At 39.4% G+C, this 19,396-nt stretch overlaps 1 protein-coding gene across 2 annotated transcripts in view; it reads right to left on the bottom strand.

The window, feature by feature from the left end:
* Window positions 1-19,396, bottom strand: part of LOC137256628 (kinesin heavy chain-like) — a 67,855-nt gene that overhangs the window by 13,622 nt on the left and 34,837 nt on the right. For both annotated transcript variants that reach the window (XM_067794524.1, XM_067794525.1), the window contains 15 exons: window positions 12,158-12,231; window positions 11,532-11,636; window positions 10,961-11,009; window positions 10,072-10,127; window positions 8,674-8,761; window positions 7,952-8,076; window positions 7,282-7,386; window positions 6,268-6,416; window positions 5,596-5,744; window positions 5,208-5,374; window positions 4,121-4,396; window positions 3,722-3,871; window positions 2,120-2,311; window positions 1,268-1,385; window positions 720-906 (listed from right to left, as the gene is read on the bottom strand). In XM_067794524.1, coding sequence (XP_067650625.1) covers window positions 720-906; window positions 1,268-1,385; window positions 2,120-2,311; window positions 3,722-3,871; window positions 4,121-4,396; window positions 5,208-5,374; window positions 5,596-5,744; window positions 6,268-6,416; window positions 7,282-7,386; window positions 7,952-8,076; window positions 8,674-8,761; window positions 10,072-10,127; window positions 10,961-11,009; window positions 11,532-11,636; window positions 12,158-12,231 — 1,990 coding nt within the window. The remainder of the gene's footprint in view (window positions 1-719; window positions 907-1,267; window positions 1,386-2,119; window positions 2,312-3,721; window positions 3,872-4,120; window positions 4,397-5,207; window positions 5,375-5,595; window positions 5,745-6,267; window positions 6,417-7,281; window positions 7,387-7,951; window positions 8,077-8,673; window positions 8,762-10,071; window positions 10,128-10,960; window positions 11,010-11,531; window positions 11,637-12,157; window positions 12,232-19,396) is intronic.

The following is a 19,396-nucleotide window of genomic DNA, read 5'->3' as shown; positions in this document are numbered from 1 at the left end:
GGGAGCTACACAGTGACTGAAAGTTGTTTTACGGCACATGCAGCAATATCTTTTTCTAGGACAGACTAGCACCCCCAGTAACACAGATAGTTAGTGAGCTGCACTCGACCATGTCCTAGCAAGTTACTTTCAACAGCAAACTTACAGACAGAGAACGCTGTTGTGCAAGTCAGTGATATTTTAACCATTGCATAAAGTCATGGAAATCAGTGTCTACAACAAGGTGGGAAAAATTCAGTTCAGACTGACATCACAGATGATACATTCAGGGAAGGAAGTGTCCCATAATGTACTGAGATGCCACACACATACTTCATTTTCTACCAGGACAGATGAGTGATTTACATGGCTCAACTTGAACTCTCTCATCTCTTCACAACTCACATGCTATGGTACTACTCTACAGGGGGAAAGATGTTGTAGCCTAGTGGTTAAAGCATTCACTTGTCACACCAAACATACAGGTTCGATTCCCCATATGAGGACAATGTATATGAAGTGATGTTGCTGGAATACTGCTAAAAACGGTGTTAAAACCTTGCTCACTCACTTACTGTTCTAGATATAAGTCAGGTTGACATCTCTACATAAGAAAGATCATTCATTCACACAGATGAAAAACTGACATTTCTAGACCTTCCTGACTGGTACATTCTTATCACTCCAGACATCACTTCATACAACTAGCATACTGTTTATCTGTGAAGTATCCCACTTACTCCTTGAGGTTGTCGATGACCCCCTGTTTGTTTGTGATCTCGTCCCGCAGGGAGTTGAGCTGCTTCTGGTGCTGCTCCCGGTGAGCCTCCATCTGACTCTCCAGAGCCTCCTTCATCTTCACCTCCGACTGCAGCTTGTCCGTCGTCTCTTTCTCCACCTGGGACAGGGACGTCTGGTGCATTTGTTCTGCGAAGAAAACAATCAATGAGTAGGTTCAACTTGATGAGACCACGTCCATGGGTATGACACTGATAAATTGGGGATCAAAATCATGATCAAATCTTTGATTCCATCAATGCTGGCTGAATAACTAAGGGAACAACTCTGCAAACACTAGACAATGAATGATGTGTCAAAGACTTTCATGTTAAAAATCCTTACACTCTAGTTTCATAATTAACTACTACTTACATCTGTTATCAGATGTTAAGAACTCATTTAAGTATTAAATTTTAACACCACCATACTGCATGGCTAGGCATAGTATTAGATACATTTCCTGTACTCGAGAGATTTCTGTACGACATTGGTTCCCATGGAGACGTACCCTGTGCTTTCAGCTTGGCTACCTCCTCACTGAGAGAGTCAACATTGTCCTGCAACTCTCGTTTCTTGGACTCTATGTCCTGGATGGTCTCGGTGAGAGTGGACATCTTGGCCTCATTCTATCAACATGCCAAGCAAGTGTTAAGTAATTCATGCATACAATATCCCAAACGTAATTATCTAGTACAGCACAGAACAATGAGTTGTTGATATTCTTCCTTTTTGTTCGTTGTTGAATGCCGAACTCAGCAATATTCCAGCTGCATGATGGCTGTCTGTAAATAATCAAGTCTGGACCAGACAATGCAATGATTAAGAGCATGAGCATCAATTGATGCAGTTTCACAACTCTGTCTTCACGGTGCGTGAAATATTCTCATGACAGTATGAGTCTTATCGATGGACAAGTTGAGTACTCATAGTATACTGATATTTGTTTTAACAACAGAAGTAGTCACTTGGAAAGTGTAGACACAAAATTCCTAGTAGACCTAGAATTAGTTAACTTAGTCTTCAATGTAGAATTTCAGTGGCACTGAATTAACACAGCACCAAGATCTATGTCATCTTTATGATAAAACTGATACTAAATAGTTATTCTGACCCATGCTATATTGCCTATCTCCTTTCCCTTTTGACAGTAACTTAAAACTTAAAACCGTTTGTTCAAGAACAGTAAAAATTCATCCACCCATCAGGAGCCCCACCATAAATCATCAATACAGTAACAAAAAGAATTACTTATTGATATATATCATCATATATAATGACATCCCAACACTTCGTTTCGTTAATCTAACCACACATTTCTGCTATTTCAAGAATGTTTTCTGTGTCCCTGAATATGCAATACCTGTTGAATCTTGAGTTTACACTCAGATAAGTCCTTCTCTGCTTCATCAAGTTTCTTGGCAGTGTCGCCCTGCTGGGACTCCAAGTTCTGAGATCTGTTCACCAGAGTCTTCACCTCGGACTTCATCTTGCTGATGTAGAGACGAGCGACGGTGAACTCCTCCTCGATCTTCTCACTGCCACCGACAGCCGGCTGAAACAACAATCACATACTCACAATCCCTGCCATAACTTGCTGTGACTAGTGTCAGGAAATCATTATCAGTAAAGTAGAGAATAAACTGTATCTTACAAGCTACATCAAACGAGTGAGTGAGTGAATTTAGTTTTAAGCCGCACTCAGCAATATTCCAGCTATATGGCACTGGTCTGTAAATAATGGAGTCTAGACCAGAGAATCCAGTGACCAACAACATGAGCATCGATCTGTGCAATTGGGAACGGATGATGTGTCAACCAAGTCAGCGAGCCTGACCACCCAATCCCATTAGTTGCCTCTTATAACAGAGTCGCCTTTTACAGCAAGCTTGGGTTACTGAAGGCCTGTTCTACCCCGGACCTTCATGGGTAACAAGCTACATCAAATACATCCTTGATATTTCCAGGGTATACATTCTGATTAGTCTCCATTATACCCTGGATGCATCTACAGCTCAGCCACATGATTTTATTACCTCCCTTTGCTGGCTGAACATTCACACAGTAGCCAGTCAGCTAGGCCGCTGTTATAATGAGATAACTGACACTACCAGTATATTTGTGGTAGCAGTCAATGTGTTAAGCAATAAAAGTTGAAATAACATGAAGACATAAATTGTCAAGGAGGCAAGAAGTCACTACAAACAAGAGGTAGTTGCTATCCTAAAATGTTTCATTACTTCAACGGAAGTCCAGAACAGATGTTAGGGCTAAAACTTCAGCAATAATGCTCTGGTGCCCGTTCTGAAAGGCAATGTCAGAGCTACAATGATCTTAACTCAAACACTTAAACATGGACTTAAAACAGTCTACGTACAAAAGTCATTGGGTGGAACTGAGCTCTGATTTGAAATCATTCTGCAAGTCAGGATGTGCAGAACCATGGAACATCTATTTCAATATCATGAAGAGATGTTCTTTCCCAACCTTAAATATTGCTATACACGTTTAATATTAAGAACAGATAGATGGGTAGCCCCATCCCTTTCCAAATTCAACATTGCTACAAGTCCAGACATTACATCCTGACATCACTGTCAGGAGAAGGAAGAAAGAAGGAAGCATGATCATGTAACACCCATGCTGCAGCATCTGCATTGGCTGCCTATCTCATTTCGATGCAAATACAAGATTGCAACACTTGTGTTTCGCCATTTTGATGGTTCACTACCGCCCAATCTGTCCAGAGAACTTTCTATATACAAGGCAAAGAGTCCTTATGGAGATTAGCGCAATATAAATACTATCCATTGTTATTATTATTACCGCGCCCATCTGGTTAGCCAAACCTGGGTCTACAGCAGGACAAGCCAGTGCTGAGTCCATGAATCTGGTCAAACAATGGTGGAGGGATAAATGAATCTGTTGTTTCAGGTTTTGATAATATATATATAGGTGTTGCTACCTTTGACTCAGCAGCGCTGCCTCCAATGACAGAGCCGATGTCTCCCAGGTCTTTGAGGAGAGACAGCATCATCTCGGTGACTCTCTTCTTCTGGTGTAGACTCGAATCCTTAAGAGTCTCCAACTCAGACTGGACCGAGTTCAAGGAGCTCTACCAACACAAATAGATACAGTCAGCAATACAGCATGGGACATCTCAAACAACTGTATCTCCTGGATCAAAATGGTGAATATTTTACGGACTTTAGGTTTCAGGGCACATTTAAGTCTTCATCAACTTCTGATGGATCATTATTCCATAATACTAGTATACTGGGGTAAAATTTTTCAGCCTATGTTACCACATAAACCACTCAGTGGCCACCATTCTGGAAGCAAGACAATATGACCTTCAACTCACCATGGTCTGGTTGAGTTCCTCAGTGAGTCCCTCAATGTCGCTGTTCTTGTTGTCTACCTCCTGAGACTTCTGGTCATAGTTCATGGCCAGCTCTTCCAGAGCCTGCAGCACCTCCTTCACCTCATCCTTGGCCGACTCATTGTCTCCCTGGATACGAGCCATCTCTTGCTGCAGCTTCTCGTAGTCGGAACGGGAAGCAGTGATCAAATCCTCCTGTTCCAGCATCTGCTCCTTCAGTTTCTCAATCAGCTGCGACTGGTTGTTGATCTCCTCATCCTGCAGATGGGATACAGACATATTTACATACAAGTGACTGCTTCTACAAGACCCCAACCTACCAATCCATCTGGTTCCACAAGACCCCTAACTTTACTTTACAACTTCTTCTACACGACCCTTACTTTATCTTGCTTCTTGTACAAGCCCTTACCATATCATCAACCTTCTTGTACAAGACCCCTGCACTGTCTTCCACCTACTTCTACAAGAACCCTATCTCATTGTCCATCTGCTTCTACAAGACCCCTATCTAATCGTCAATCTGCTTCTACAAGTCCCTATCTCAACATCCATCTTCTTGTACAGATGGGATACAGACATATTTACATACAAGTGACTGCTTCTACAAGACCCCAACCTACCAATCCATCTGGTTCCACAAGACCCCTAACTTTACTTTACAACTTCTTCTACACGACCCTTACTTTATCTTGCTTCTTGTAAAAGCCCTTACCATATCATCAACCTTCTTGTACAAGACCCCTGCACTGTCTTCCACCTACTTCTACAAGAACCCTATCTCATTGTCCATCTGCTTCTACAAGACCCCTATCTAATTGTCAATCTGCTTCTACAAGTCCCTATCTCAACATCCATCTTCTTGTACAAGTTCCTACGTTATCGTCCATCTGAATGTACGAGCCCCTACCTAATCGTCCATCGGATTGTACTAGTCCCTACTTAATTGTCCATCTAATTGTACTAGCCCTACCTTATTGTCCATCTGATTGTACTAGCCCCTACCTAATCGTCCATCTGACTGTACTAGACCCTACCTAATCGCCCATCTTCTTGTACAAGACCCTACCTTATCATCCATCTGCTTGTACAGGATCAGCTTAGCTTCCTCCCACTGCAGCTTGTCTGCATCATTCATGGAGGCCAGTGATGGAGGCGGAGGTGCAGGTGCCTCCTCAAGGACAGAGGTGTCAGCTGATTTCATGTCAATCTGCTCATCTGCTGGAACCTCCTTACCTGTGGAGTGAATACACCAAGCTCATGAACACTGATACAGACTCATGCAAGACTCGAAGATGGTCTACATTGTAACAAAACTCAAGTACCATGATATGCACTGTAATGAGACTCAAGTATGATAATATGCATGTAATATGACAATCATCGTATGTAAGATAACGTGAGGAAGCATGTCACGAGATAACAAAAAACAGTAACATTGGTTATCCAGCACTCACCACTCCGCCACATGTTCAGTTCGGCCTGCAGCTTCTCAATAATTCCCTTCAGCTTTGCGTTCTTCTCTTTCTCCTTCTCGTAGCGCCTCTTCCACTCATCAGCTGTCAACTCCTCATTCACTGTTACCACGTTCTTGATTGTCTTGGCCCTACAAACATCAATGTCGATACAAGAATTGTGTTACAGACAATATCACACATTAACTTTTGTGACAGAAATGTTTCATTTTCTCACACAATATACAAATTTAGTAAAATCTAAATATTTTTTAAAATTTAATTCTTTATTTTTCCAGCACTACTTACTTAATGCACTTTTATCACAGTCTACTTCTAAATTATGTTCAGGATGACCAAGATCTCTTATGGATAAACCTTCTTTAATCATTTACACACAATGTTTCGGGGTCATTCCAGATCCAATTACAACTTCTAAATGCCGCTAAACGACATTATGTTGAGGATGTTGTTTTATTGTAATTCAAGCACAAATATGTCACCAGTCAACTGTGATGTGAAATATATTCATTTCTTTCAGATATTTTTGCTCAACAGGTCAATATTTAGTTGATTATCAGTCTTTATTATCTATATTGATAACTAGTCATAATGATATGTGTTACACTGTATTCTTCGTAGATCATGTCACTATACAGCCGGACCACTGCTTACCTTTGACCGAAGAGCAGAGTGGATTTGGTCTCAGACTCATTGTAAGATGCAGGGGAACAACAGATAATCATGGTGGTTCTGGCATTGCCGCCCAAACTCTCCTGCAGGATTCGGGTCAGCTTACTGTCTCGGTAAGGTACATGAGATTTCTGAAACAGTCAAGTGATCCCCTCTGAAACCTGGTCATCTTACACAAACGAGTGAGTGAGTTTACTTTAGTTTTACACTGCTTTAAGCAACATTCCAGCAATATCACGGTGGGGGCGCTATAGGAACAATGTTTCCATGTGGGCAATCAAACCCGGTTCCTTGGCATGATGAACATATATGTTAAGCAACCCCATTCACAAATGTGAAGCAGAGAGTGAATGTTGAATTAGATGTAACACTTGCTTAACAACGCACAACAATGATGATGACATGATGCTGAAGCATCAAAGGTAAAACAGTTCTATGACAAATACTACTTGTAATTAGGGCATCATTTTTCATGTGCTTCACATAGCCATCAAAATCTGAACATTGGTCAGTTCATTGCGGGGATAAAACCAAAGAAACGAAACCTCAATAAAGACAAAAGTATCTCGATAATGTTCTTGATTCTCATTATTTAATTATTAATTATTAATTCAATAATTCTTACTACAATTTCTTGTTTTCTTTGGACTTATGGCAGCGACTGACTTAAAGAAAACATTTTTGTATGATGAGGTATGTTTTATGTTGAAGGCTTTTTTTTAAGAAGGGTCAGTTAAGCTGGGGTCCTCGAATCCAGAAAATAAAAATGATGCCCTTATTACTATCAAACACAATTATCAGGAAGTTGAAGAGATCTATGTAAATACTTCAAGCCATCAGAAGTTCAATACAAACACAAAATGATAACTAAAGCAGAAAAACGCTGGGACCAAGCTTTATCTTTGAGACAGCCCTAAGTTTGTAGTATCTGACTGCATTAACAGTGTAACGGTCATTTAATTATGATCCATTTAGGAACTGGAAGAAAGGACTCACCACTCCATCAGCTAGTGCTGAGATAACATTTCCTAAAGCTGACAGGGACTTGTTTATATTCTTTGCTTCATCCAGCACTGCTCCCTCAGCGCCAGTTTTGCTAACCTGAAAGGTAATTACAATCATTAATCAAGCAGGTACAGATACTAGTAAGAATGATTTGCATTAAACTCTTGAAGAACTAGTGTGTGACATTTTGTTTATTCCAAAACATGGTTCATAGGGTAAATTCCAAAATCTAATTGATTTACATAAACTGTCTGTTCAAAACGACTTGTGAAATAGTTCTGTTTTGTCAGTGGCGTCTGTTCTCGTTGAGTTGTCAATTTCTTTGCTGAGATGTTGACAGAGAATCACAACAATGAATTAAACCGGGGGTAGACATTTTCTTGTTTGTAAATAATTGAATCAGGAGCAGACAATCCAGTGATCAACAGCAGGAGCATCAATCTGCACAATTATGAACTGATGACATGTGTCAACCAAGTCAGTGAGCCTGACGATCTGATCCTGTTAGTTGCCTCCTATGACAAGCATAGTCGCCTTTTATGGCAAGCATGGGTTGATGAAGGTCTATTCTACACTGGACTTTCACGGGTCCCATCTCTTAAAGACTGGTATAAGTGAGCAACAGTTTCCCACAAGTCATTTTCTGTAACACATAGCTTACTTTTTCACTGCCAGCCAAGTCGACTAGATACAGTTTTCCATGTAGTTTCTTCTCCGTCTCTACATTTTCTTGTTTTACATGAATCAGGAACACACTGTGGCTTCTTGAGCTATGCTCATTCATATCTGAAGCAAATCAAATCATAATGACTCAAATTCAAATGTAAACATCCAAAATATACACAAGCAACAACTTGTGTCTCTCACTACTATACTGCATGAAAGTTACAGCGACATGTCTATTGGAATTTTCCATCATCTATCTACAGTATTTTCCTTCATATTAAACCTCCATTATGAACACTACATTCTATGCAAGGACTTACTAGTTACAGTGATATGTGTTTTGCACTTTCCTCGACTTTTAACCTCCATTATAAAAACTACATTCTGTACAACTACTTACTAATTACAGTGATATGTCTATTGTTTTTTCCTTCATTAATATCCTCTATTATGAACACTAGATTCTGTACAACTACTTACTAATTACAGTGATATGTCTATTGTTTTTTCCTTCATTAATATCCTCTATTATGAACACTAGATTCTGTACAACTACTTATTAGTTATGACATGCCTTTGGTATTTTCCTTCATTTTGAACATCCATTATGAACTCGACATTATGTACAACTACTTACTAGTTACAGCAATATGTGTTTTGTACTTTCCTTTATCTCTAACCTCTATTATGAACACTATGGTCTGTACAACTACTTACTAGTTACAGCAACATGTCTATTGGATTTTCCTTCATCTATAACCTCCATCACCTCCTCTGGACTGGACACAAACCGCTCTGTGCAGCCCTAAAATTGAAGAAAGACATCAGAATTAATGAGCATCACAAACAACATCACATAGGTTCTCAAACCCAAGTTTGCAGCACTACAAACAAATGCAGCTAATGAAGCTCCAAAAAGAGTGGTTTTCAGTTCCATAATCTTTGAAACCCAGCAATATTCGGCCCATTTACATAATCCAGTATAGGCTAAACCCATGGCTATGAAGATACAAACAATCAATATCAGCAAACCTATCCTCATAATTACCTAAATCTACCACATCCCCAACTTGAACTTCATGTGTCAGTTGTTGCAGATTTGGGGCATAATAATGAATGAGTGAGTATGATTTCACGCTGCTTTAAGCAACATTCCAACATTATCACGGCAGACAGCAGAAATGGGCTTCACATAGTGTACCCATGTGAGGAATTAAACCCAGGTCTTCAGTGTGACAAGCAGACACCTTTAAAATTAGGCTACTCCACCACATCTGTCCCTGAGCAATCTACATAAATCATAAGTTACCACATCTTTGAAATGCAATAACTGACAGTCGGTTTTAACTACTTACTGTGTTTGTTTTAACTCAGTCATGAAGATCATGTAAAATATTTCAACATGTCAACTTTTTATGGAAGAGATAAGAAGCAGGTTGAAGATAAAGACTTGACAATTATTCATGTATAACAACCTCTTTATTCTTTGTTGCGCCCATGTTTTAGAGCTACAGTATCCCTTCATGAGGTAATCATTGCCTATATATCTATACATGCTCATATGTTCCTTTAAGGACCATGCCAATGGGATTAACAGGCGATAAACCAAATATACACATGAACCCTGTAGTGATGGGTGTGATAAGAATCATATCTTCATATTCATCAAACTTCTAAATGACTTTTAAAGACATGACTGAATGTCCACCACTTTTGTGAAACCCACAAATATGGCTAATGGAGGTGCTGCCTAGTGTACAAAATGTCCAAACAGACACATCATATAGTCTCTGACATTTTGAAACATATCTTTTGCATACTTGTTAAGCTGTTTTCTTCCTTGATTGGCATGTTAGAAGTTGAGTTGAAGAATGGTGACAATTTTTATACAACTTCTTTCATTCTGTGAAAGGTGATGTTTCCAATATAGATTCTTATGTTGTTAGAATAAAAGAAGCTGTTTATCCATAAAACTGTCATCATTCTTGGTAACCTGATCCTACGCTTTGTGCCTCATTTATTGTAAGGTGCATTATACGTTCACATTAATTATTACTATAATGAGCTGTTGCCATAACGATCATTTCAAACCAGCAATCACCGGGACACACTCACCTTTACATATGGAGTTTTATTCTTATCTTCATGGACAGATAGGTTGGTCTTGGTTACTGGAAACAGAGAGCATTTGAGTCATCACAGGATGTTTGTTTGTTTGTTTGTTTGTTTCCTGTCAGTCAGTCACATTCCAGAGGAATGACAATGACAATGAGTGCTCTCTGATCCACGCTGCAGAATTAAATGTTGTGCTTTGAGTGAGTGAGTGAGTGAGTGAGTGAGTGAGTGAGTGAGTGAGTGAGTGAAGTACACTGTTCTGACTCTGTACTGAAGTTTGGCTATACACCATTGTTAGCACTATTCTAGAAACCTCACGGCGGTAAACACCAGAAATTGGCTTCACACATTGTATCCATGTGACAAGCCAACATTCTCTGATCCACTCACCAATGTTAGTAAGTAAGTGAACATTGTATCCATGTGACAAGCCAACATTCTCTGATCCACTCACCACTGTTAGTAAGTAAGTGAACATTGTATCCATGTGACAAGCCAACATTCTCTGATCCACTCACCACTGTGAGTAAGTGAACATTGTATCCATGTGACAAGCCAACATTCTCTGATCCACTCACCACTGTTAGTAAGTGATCATTGTATCCATGTGACAAGCCAACATTCTCTGATCCACTCACCACTGTTAGTAAGTGAACATTGTATCCATGTGACAAGCCAACATTCTCTGATCCACTCACCACTGTTAGTAAGTAAGTGAACATTGCTTAAAGCCACATCAGCAATGTTGCAGCTATTTGCAGCGAGTCACCAGAGTTAAATGTTGTGCTTTGAATGTGTGTGTATTAAGTAGACTGCAACATTAAATAAAAGTCATCAGACTACCAGAACGTGTCCAATGAGGTGTCAACACATACAAAACTATACTTACTGTCAAGTAAATCCCTGATTTTATCCATATAAATTTCAAAATATGACACCTGAAATGAAATGACACAAGTTATAATGATGACCAGACAAAAAGCGTTCATTTGGTGATGGTTGGTAAACTACCATAAGAAAACAATAACACAAAATAAAAGTGTAATTCAATTTATATTTTCCCAGCTTCATGATCTCACAATACTTTACAGAAAAAAACAATGAAAATTCAATTAAAATTAAATATTTTTAGGTAACCATACATACAGTCAATACTGAATATAGAATTTGCAATGATAAACAATACACAATTAGAAGAAAACACAGTGTATCTCCTATCAGGCTTAAAGTTCAACTACAGATAATGTCCTGACCTAAACCAAATCTTAGTCACTGCATATGTATAAGTTTCATAAAAACTATGATTCCTTCTAAACCGAAAAGGATCCCAAGTGAGATGGGAATTTATGAGTTTGAGGAGATCTAGACTTGCTTCGTTTGGGACTCTAACATTGCAGGGACGGCTGGGAGGAAGGGAAAATAATGCGCTTCTGGTACACTGATACAGTCCATGTACTGACCTTGATATGGAACTCAAGGTTCTCATCCATGCCGTAAATGTAGTTGAAGATGTCGGCGATGATGCGAGGAATGATACCTTGCATCTGAGGATGCCCCAAGACACCCTGGAGAGAAAAAGCTTTGGTTTATGATCTGCCACATACCAAACAAGCAAGATTCTGAAAGATATTTGCTTAGGATTTGTTTGTATGGAATAAGTTTTTCATTGATTATCTTGCCAAGTTTTGTGACGAGAATTTCAAATAATTTCATGGTATTTTGTGCTTCAAATTTTTATATTTAACAATGCTTACACTGCCAATGTCTTTGAGAGGCACTTAGAAGCTGGAGATGAAAAGAAGTATAACAATATGTGGATGACCAACTTGTTTATTGCATTGAGAGTGAGGCTTTGGTGTAGGTTCTATCATCGTTATCAAGCAAGTGCTTGATAAGCTTTAGAACCTACACCAAAACGTTGTTCTCACTGCAATAAACAAGTTGTTCATCCACATATTACATTATCACACTTTGTTATACATCAAGTTCACCCAACCATGCCCATTTTAGGGGCCAAACCAAAGAAATAGGTTGCTGTGTCATATCTAGAAGTTCAATCAGTTACTACACTCAAATTGGTACATACCTCCATGGTGTGTGTCTTGCCACTGGAAGTCTGTCCATAGGCAAAGATGGTTCCATTGTAGCCACTGAGTACATCTGAAACAAACACAACCTGGTGGTCAGGATCCAGCATGTTATTCAATGCAAAATACTGCTTCCCATACAACCAGTTACAACAGACACCATAATGCACTCTGCAAGTAGCAGAGAAACAAAAAGTGCATGACATTTTGAAACATGAAAACTAAAAGACACAGTTATACCTGGAATTTTTAAGCATGTGAAATCTGCTTATTATTACTACTATTATCATCGTTATTACTTTGTGTTCTTTAGAACAAGTACCCAGTTGAAGCAGGCCTGTGGCAACTTCTACAAGACAATATTGCCATAGATATCTTCACTAGTGTTAGGCCACTGAAAACACTATGAGATGCAGAGTCCCCAGTCATCAACACAATCCTTGCATTACTACTGTCCAAGTCAAAGTTAAAATATGTGAGTTATAACTGTCCTGCTGCCAATATTGCTTAGTCAAATGTGATCCGGTACATTGTAAGCAGCGACTTTTACTAAGATACCTCTGATACCTTAATTAGGCTTACCACAGTTTTGGTACCCTGTCCCACTAAACTATCCTAGCACAGAGAGAATATTAAAACCAATAGTTCAGTATTTCATTTATTACATTTATTACAAAATAATATCAATATCAAGTACTCCTTTCCTAAGAATTCAACAAGTGTGATGACTCTCAGCTTTTTGCGAGTCAAACAAGGTCTTAAAATAGAGGTATTAGCAATGTGATGTGATAACTGTAAACCACTTTAACGTCATCATGTAATAACATTATAATTAATAAATAGTGATGTCTTCAACTGGTGAGTAATAATAATATGACTTAATCGTATAATAAAATTTAAAAACTAATGTCATCTTACCACTTACATCATGGTTTAGAACAAAGTTTCCATTGCTGCTTTCACTGCATTCGAACACTATTTTTGTAATGTAAACTCTTGTAGTAATAGCTTTTTACGACAATCAAAGGTGGTGGCACAAATTATCTTACTCCTCAGCCGCAGTTGTCAATAGCACTTAACATGAGTTCATGTATGTACACAAGCCCACAGGGAGAAAATAATATACAGAAACCTAGAGTAGACTGCTATGTGTGACCAAGCCCTTGGAACAACTACTGTTACAGAAGGTGTGGGAAACATGATCTGTTTCATACCTGAATATAAATCAAATAGACTACGACGATAACTTATTATAACCATGCATGACAGCAGTTTCTTATACCTGAATATAAAATCACACAGAATACTAAGTGAAGTTATTATGATCAAGCGGTAAGGCAGTTTCTCACGCACTAATGACAGCGTTGCTCGTATCAATACATAAGTTACAGTATTCATTTGACAGGCCACATATGCAGAGTTAAAAATAAGATCAATTAATGTCAAGTTGCCCTTGCCACCATCTCAGTGTAACAGATGTTTCCAGATTATGAAACTTTTTTAAAAAGAAGTCCTTAGCACCCTGATCAACAGTAACATCAATAGTACAACTCAATCACATCACACAGAATAATTACTTTGTCTTTGTCTTTTCTAATTAATCAACTTCTTCCAAGAAATATCAAAATGTGTACATCATAATCAAAAAGGCTGCGACAAACTGCATGGGAAAAAAATTCAGGTAACTTAATGCAAATCATATTGCGACATATTAAAAGGTGAATGTTTGACAGTGAGCGCCACTGACTGTAAAGATATCTCATTTCTACATACTGAAGAATTACAAACTGCAGTGGATCTTATCTTTCAATCAGTTCACACAAACAAATGAACAACTCCCATGCACTAATGAACATGTTCACAGGATGTTTAATTTTAAAATGTATCCACACACACAATCTAATTTTGATTTAGTTTTATCAACATCTACCAGCATGAAATGGCCATACAATTAATAAAATTTTCACTTTCACTGCTGAAAATGCCATTACTAAGAAAAGCCATCCATTATTCATGTACAAATGACGCCAACTCCACAGTCATGAGTCACTGCCTTCCAACAGCAACAGTGTGCACATGTACTTGGTCATTCAGCAACCTCACAAACGTCCCTTTGTTAACTAAGAACCAACCAAATCTTACATGACAAGGTCCATAAACGATTCACCTTACTCCTAGAGCAACAAATATTCAGAGCTGCTGACAAGGAATATTCTGCATGCAATACTGTTTATGAGACACTGATATCTGGATATTCATACACAGTAGCAATAATTTATATCCGATCAATACTGTGTTTAGTTCAGCCATCTGTTGCTACCTGACAACACCATAGCAGGCAACTCATCCTACGGATTTCTGGTATTAGAGGCATGCTCAGTAAAAACTGGAAAGGCAGAGTCAAAATAAGTTCCATGTTGAAGACAAATGTTCTTCTTAGAAAGTAATCCTGAGGAACATTGGAAAGAACATACGAACACAGCACTTGCACAGGTTTAGACCCTGTGATAACCATACACTTATATAACAAAAATAATAATATACTTGTACCAAGTATCCATGCCTACATGTTCAAAGCAGACACAATCTGATTATTATTACTTCAGATAACCCAAGCTGTCTGTACGGTGTAGAAGGTTAATGGTTACATGACTTATCCCAATAGGGTCCCCTTTTCTGCTGGGCGAACTGAGGATATTTTGAACAAACACTCCTGCCAAAGGCAAGACCACATGTTTTACATGTACTTTGTCAAGGGGCAGGACTGAAGTCCTAGAAACTTTAAGGAGTAAAGCTGCTAAACATGTCTACCCATCCAAGTACTCTCTGTGCTCAATGCTGCTAACATCAAATGTGCTCTGTGCACAGGACCACACGCCACATGGTGTTCATGACAGACTAAGAATCATACTTGAGGCAAAGTCATGGCCTCTCTTTTTCACCAATAGATATAAACTATCAAGGGAGCGTTTTGAGGACTACCTCGTTCATAATTTTTTATGTCAGAGACTCAAAGTCAAGGTATGACTCAAATGGCAAAACAGCTGCATAACTCCCAAACAGTACACACCGTTTGTATGATATTATGATTGAGTTGATGAGTATGGTTCTATGCCCCTTTTAGCAATGTTCCAGCAATTTCAGAGCAGGGGACTCAGAAGTGGCTGTGCACATTGTACCCATCAAACCCCGGGCTTCATCATCATCAGGTTACCCCATCGCCCCTCATGACACATGTGACGTAAGGTAAAATGGGGTTTAAGGTCGCTGTTAAGAATATTTTGCTCATATGACAATAAACATATGTGTGGCTGCTTATACTAGCCCACACTGACAGTGGTTTTATAGTGCTAGCTCACAGAGATACCATGATGCAGTCTGAATACCCCACTCAGGCACAGTATACTGACTCTCAGTCAAACAGCCCTTGTAGTACCTATTAATGCCAAGCGCCAGGCAGGGACCAACATGTACCATATTTTAAGGTCTTTTGGTATTATGTGGCCAGGGATCGAACCTGCACTCTGTGCAGACCCTCTAACGACTCCATGGAGGCGGTCTCATAACAAAGGCAAATCTGAAGTCAACAGCGTGAGTCACAACAGCTGCATATCTCCCACTGCTAATGGTTATCAGCCTGAAGAACAGCTCATCAATAAATATTAACAGGAAGTTCAACTGGTCCAGCATGAAGGCCAATACATCCATAACAGCATGCCACAAGGAAAGCTGTTTCAAAATGACCAACCAATGAATCCATGCAACAGTTCATCCTGTGATGCCATCATGTGATTGCAATATTTCCTTGCACCACAATGGAGTATCATTGTTTACAGTGCCGACATTTGTATCGAGCTATTGCCTCTGCAAACAGCCTTGCATAATGTCCACAGGATCAGTTTCAGTAAGTGAGTGAGTGAGTATGGTTTTCAGCAATGGTATTTTTAGCAGGGGACACCTGAAATGGACTTTACACATTGTAAATAAGGAACTCAGACCTCTATAAACAAGCATCGCGCTTCAAATTCCATATACTGCTTTTAGGGACACCTTGAACATGGAACAGTAAATGCATTACAGGTATCACTTGGAAATGTGAGCACATAAGAAAATATCGAAATAGAACTAAACCAAACATTTATCCTATAATTATCAGTGACAACTCCAGGCCTAATTGAATGAGGCCTTATTGATTTCTCTGCCTGACGTGATGGCGTGATGCAGTCAGTATGACACAGATATAAGCAGCTCTAGCTGATGGGATCGACCGCAGTTCCTTCATGATCAGGTGAACCCTGCATTCTCACGCAGATCGATACATCCTACTGGAGTTATGGATAACTTGCAGACACATGTACTCACTGGCAGACTCTGGCAGGTACACAGTGCCATTAGCTTGGCTTCATTAATTTATGAAGTTAGTGCTGCAAAGAACACCTGCAATTTGAATCCAAACAAGTGCCGCCACATGATTACATTTAATATACTCACTCAGGCTTTGAAGAAATGACCAACAACAATGACACAAAATTTTAAGAAAATTTCATCATCTTTTATGTAAAAGTTAAATTAGAGACAATAACAGTGGCCAAAAAACTTTCAGATCCACACCCAAACCAAAACATAACATAAAAACCCCCAAAGACATTAAGATTCTTATCCATCAATGATTTTTTAAATTGTTTCCTCCGTACTTATAATTACATGTTACTGACACTCTCCCTGAATTAACTCCCACTTTAAAATCACTTTCTTCAAAGTCATTCTGACAAATCTCCTTAGCAGTGACGACTTTCATTACCATGTTAAGAAGCAATGGGACCATACTAGAGGACGAATCAATGGTCCCCAAACCTTTAAATTACTTGCCTTAATGAACGGCAACTTCTTCAAGAATTCCCTTCGCAAATTTTCAGAGCTAAATTTGTGGCCTTCAAGTGAGTAATGAGAAGGAAAGAAGTTGTACTCGGGCAGTCCCAAATCTTGCGTGATCACAATTAAAGTTGCTGTCTCATTATGAGTCTCCCAATCTGACAAACTTCTAAATGCTGGCCCAAAACTGCATTTTCTATTCTGGATTTAATGTTGTGGGAATTACAGAGGAATTGACCTCACAGCTTCATTCCACAAAGCAATCTTAACTGTACAACTGATGTACCATGACAACAGCCTTACACTCACTTCAGGCAAGCTTTCCTTGTACATAGGGCTAAAGGACAGAGGACATGTCTTCTGAGATTTTGTCACTCCACAGGACCATCATACTTAACAAAATACACTGTGTGCAAAGATCACTTCATGGATTTGGTCCAGGAGACTAAAAGCCTCATTGTTCCTCTTGGGGTTAATGTTGCCTTGGGGGTGAGGGTGAGTTTAGTTTTACGCTGCACTCAGCAATATTCCAGCCATATGGCGGTGGTCTGAAAATAATCAAGTCTGGACCAGGCAATCCAGTGATCAACAACATGAGCATCGAACTGTGCAATTGTGAACCGATGACTTGTGTCAAGGCTGACCACCCGATCCTGTAAGTCACCTCTTATGACAAGCCGCCTTTAATAGCAAGCATAATGCTGCCTTGAACTTCACTTCAGTTATCTCTGTTTTTGTTGCACACATGCTTCCCGTCTAAGATGTTTATGACGTATGAGAACTTCAAATGCTTCTGTGGTGATGACAATGAATAGAATCATTGTCGTGATACACATGAAAATTGGGAAATACAATCTGTCAAATGTGGTGCTGAAGGGACACAACTCAGCATTGCAAAATGTGCTACTTGAGACAAGTGTGGCTGGTGTGCCTCTTTGCTCTTACTGCAAGAAGGTGAGAGTGCTTCATCAAATTCCGCTTACTTTCAGCAAGGTTGAACCATATCAGACTGAACCAAATACACAGAGAGTGAATCATGTCTGCCACTGCAGCCGTTGTAGGGTGTGACAATAAACTCAAAACATAGTGTTTCCCCCACATAAAATGGCAGTGTTTTCATTCAGTAATCAACCTTAAGCACAATGTAAAAGTGTTCTAAGGAAATATTTTTCACTCTTAACAGATGATTCTCCATGAGTACAAAGTGTGAAGCCAATTCCTAATGTCCCCAACCATGGTGTTTCAGCGTTAATGCTTAAAGTGGCAGAAAACTAAACTCACTCACTCATTCACACTCACATGACAGAGGGCAGTGTATAACTGAGTCTGGACCAGACAATCATGTGACTGACATCATGAGCATCGATCAATGCTGCTAACTGGATATGCCCCAACCAAGACAAATAATATCATGCTATTCCATTTGTTCAACCTTACAAGCATAGGTTGCTAGTGACTCGTTCACTGGGTAAGAATTCTAAACAGAGTCTGATTCGCTCACATACAGAATCTTCCATAAAATCGATTCCCAGATTGCTTTCCTGCTCTGCAATTCAATTGGCAGATTAAAGGATATACAGCCATCTCTCATTAAAGATCTACACTGACAAGCTTGGAGGCCACTCAGAGTCCAATCATCAGCCCTAAGTTTCGAACAATCCGAACATCGAAATTCAGAATTTGTCAGGTTGAGCAGTTACCAGTAATACTTTATTTCTTTGCTGAAGATACATGTGCTTCACTGATAACTGGTCAAACAAACAACAGGAAGCTGTTTTGTTTATGTTTAGACTTAAAATTGATTAAAATGTCAAAATATCCCTATAAAGAAAATCCCGAAAATCAATTTTCCAATATGTCTGCCTCTGGCACAAAGTCTGGAATCCGATCAACATCTCTGCTCGTCCAACTGTAACAGGCAGGGACTATGCAGGTACGGACAAGGCAAGGGTCATAATCAAATCTGGCTTAACCATGCTGGAGCTGCTCTGTAGACCAATGTTATGGAGCAGCGAGAGATGTACAGATGAACAGCAACCACCATGCTAGAGATGCTCAGATGCCCACAACCACAGTGCTAGCTGGTGAGAACTGGAGGAGACAGCAGTGGCTGGATACAGCTCAAACCATCAAACTGATCAATTACCTGGCTCTTGTCAGCCTTACCTCGTTAGTGACGACCCAGCCACAACATCAGCAGGAACTAATTTCAAGTACTTAATTAGATTCCATTACACATCCTTCCCTGATGGAAGCTGCTACGAGTTTAACTGATACAACATTGAGTTGGCCATCACTGACTCAATTAATACTATGCCTGCTGCATTCATACAGGTTTGAGTGAGTGAGTGAATGAATGAGCTAGT

This window comes from Haliotis asinina, chromosome 11, assembly GCF_037392515.1.
Source record: "Haliotis asinina isolate JCU_RB_2024 chromosome 11, JCU_Hal_asi_v2, whole genome shotgun sequence".
Lineage (NCBI taxonomy): Eukaryota > Metazoa > Mollusca > Gastropoda > Lepetellida > Haliotidae > Haliotis > Haliotis asinina.
Note: the sequence above shows the minus strand (reverse complement) of the source record. Positions and strands in the feature narration are given on the sequence as shown.